General features: G+C 65.6%; 1 protein-coding gene across 4 annotated transcripts in view; it reads left to right on the top strand.

Moving 5' to 3' along the window:
• Window positions 1-1,590, top strand: part of LOC100544373 (arf-GAP with GTPase, ANK repeat and PH domain-containing protein 3) — a 33,717-nt gene extending 32,127 nt beyond the window's left edge. For all 4 annotated transcript variants that reach the window (XM_019613195.1, XM_019613194.1, XM_019613193.1 and 1 more), the window contains 2 exons: window positions 102-357; window positions 501-1,590. In XM_019613195.1, coding sequence (XP_019468740.1) covers window positions 102-357; window positions 501-1,088 — 844 coding nt within the window. In that variant the 3' untranslated portion in view covers window positions 1,089-1,590. The remainder of the gene's footprint in view (window positions 1-101; window positions 358-500) is intronic.
• The last annotated feature ends 130 nt before the right edge of the window (window positions 1,591-1,720 follow it).

The following is a 1,720-nucleotide window of genomic DNA, read 5'->3' as shown; positions in this document are numbered from 1 at the left end:
GGCCGCGCAGGTACCTGACGTGCGGGATGCTCAAACGGCAGTGCTGGTGCACCCGCCCCGCGGCACAGCCCAGCCGGCGTGTGACGCTGTTCCACCCGCAGGGAGGAGAAGGAGCGCTGGATCCGCGCTAAGTATGAGCAGAAGCTGTTCCTGGCCCCGCTGCCGCAGTCGGACATCCCTCTGGGGCAGCAGCTGCTGCGGGCGGTGGTGGAGGACGACCTGCGCCTGGTGGTGACACTGCTGGCACACGGCACCAAGGAGGAGGTCAACGAGACCTACGGGGACGGCGATGGGCGCACGGCGCTGCACCTGTCCTGCGCCATGGCCAACGTCGTCTTCACGCAGCTGCTCATCTGGGTAAGGCTGTGGTTCAGCATCTGCTCCCCTGGGTTCCCCCAGCCTGGCAGCAGTGCCCCGGGCGCTGCTCATCTCCCCCCCGGTGCCACGGAGCCAGCCGTGCGCCGTGGGTGCCACTGACGGCCGCTTTCTCTCCTGCACAGTACGGGGTGGATGTGAAGAGTCGGGATGCCCGGGGTCTGACCCCGCTGGCCTACGCACGGCGTGCGGGCAGCCAGGAGTGCATCGACATCCTGCTGCAGCACGGCTGTCCCAGCGATGGTGCCACGCTGACCCCAGCCTGCCCCGCCGTAACACCAACGCCAACAACAACACCTGCGCTGCCGTGCCGCCTGAGCTCAGCACCAGCCCCAGCGCAGTGTAGCTCCCGCGGCGGGGCTGAGGGCTGTTCCCTGTGTGCTCCCCTCTACGGACCCCTGCTCCAGCTGTGCCGTGCCCAGGTCCTGGGACCTCTGCGGCTGGAAGGGGCCCGGCGCTGCCTGTGTGCAGAGGATACTCTGGATGGGGACTCGGCACCCCCATTTCATGACCGGTACAGGGGAAGGAGAGACAGTTCCTGTGTGCCCCCGCCACACTCACATGTAGGTAGTGCAGGGCTGGAGGTGGTCCGAGGTGCTGCCCATCCCTGTGCAGAGGTATGGGGAGGACCAGTGCTGCCCCTGTCCCTCTGTCCTCCGTTTGGCCGTGAGGTGCCCCAGAGCAGTGGGGCAGCGGGGGGCAATGGGAGATGAACGCTTCTTCACCGCAGCCTCTGGGCCTCTCTGCCAGTATGGGGGTCCCCTCGTTGGTACTGCCCCCCCCCACATTGATGCCAAGGGAATGTCCTTCCCTGCAGCCCCTGGACGGACCCCTCAGTCCCACTGCTTACCAGGGGGGCAGAGGACGCTCTGGGGCCCATCTGTGTCTGTCTGTCTGTGTAGAGTCACTGTCCCATCAGGTTGAAGCCCCATAGCCATGCACAGTGCCTCCACCCGCGGGTCCCACTGCGCCCTGTGGCTGAGCAGGAGGGAGGAGCGGGGCGCCTGCTCTGCTTGGGGCCATCCTGCAGCTGAGCACCGGGACCCCGAGGCTTCGAGCACTGACGTGGAACGTCTCCATCACTTGTGTATAAAGTGTACATTGGAAATATTTATATGGACACTCTGTATATAGTGTTTCTTTGCCATGAATTGCCCTGTGTGTGTTACCTGCAGCCAAGGAGATGAAGGCCAATAAAGCACCCACTTCCTGCCAGCGTGGCTCCGCGTGCTGCCCTGGGGCTCGGCGCCCGGTCTGAGGGCTCTGCCGTGCTCTTGGCGCAGAGGCAGACCTTCAGCCCTTCCTCCTTCACCGGCGCTGCTGACGGCTTGCCGGCCCCCCGGGG

The sequence above is a fragment of the Meleagris gallopavo genome, chromosome 2 (genome assembly GCF_000146605.3).
Source record: "Meleagris gallopavo isolate NT-WF06-2002-E0010 breed Aviagen turkey brand Nicholas breeding stock chromosome 2, Turkey_5.1, whole genome shotgun sequence".
In the NCBI taxonomy this organism is placed as follows: domain Eukaryota; kingdom Metazoa; phylum Chordata; class Aves; order Galliformes; family Phasianidae; genus Meleagris; species Meleagris gallopavo.
This window is presented reverse-complemented; position numbering and strand designations above follow the sequence as displayed.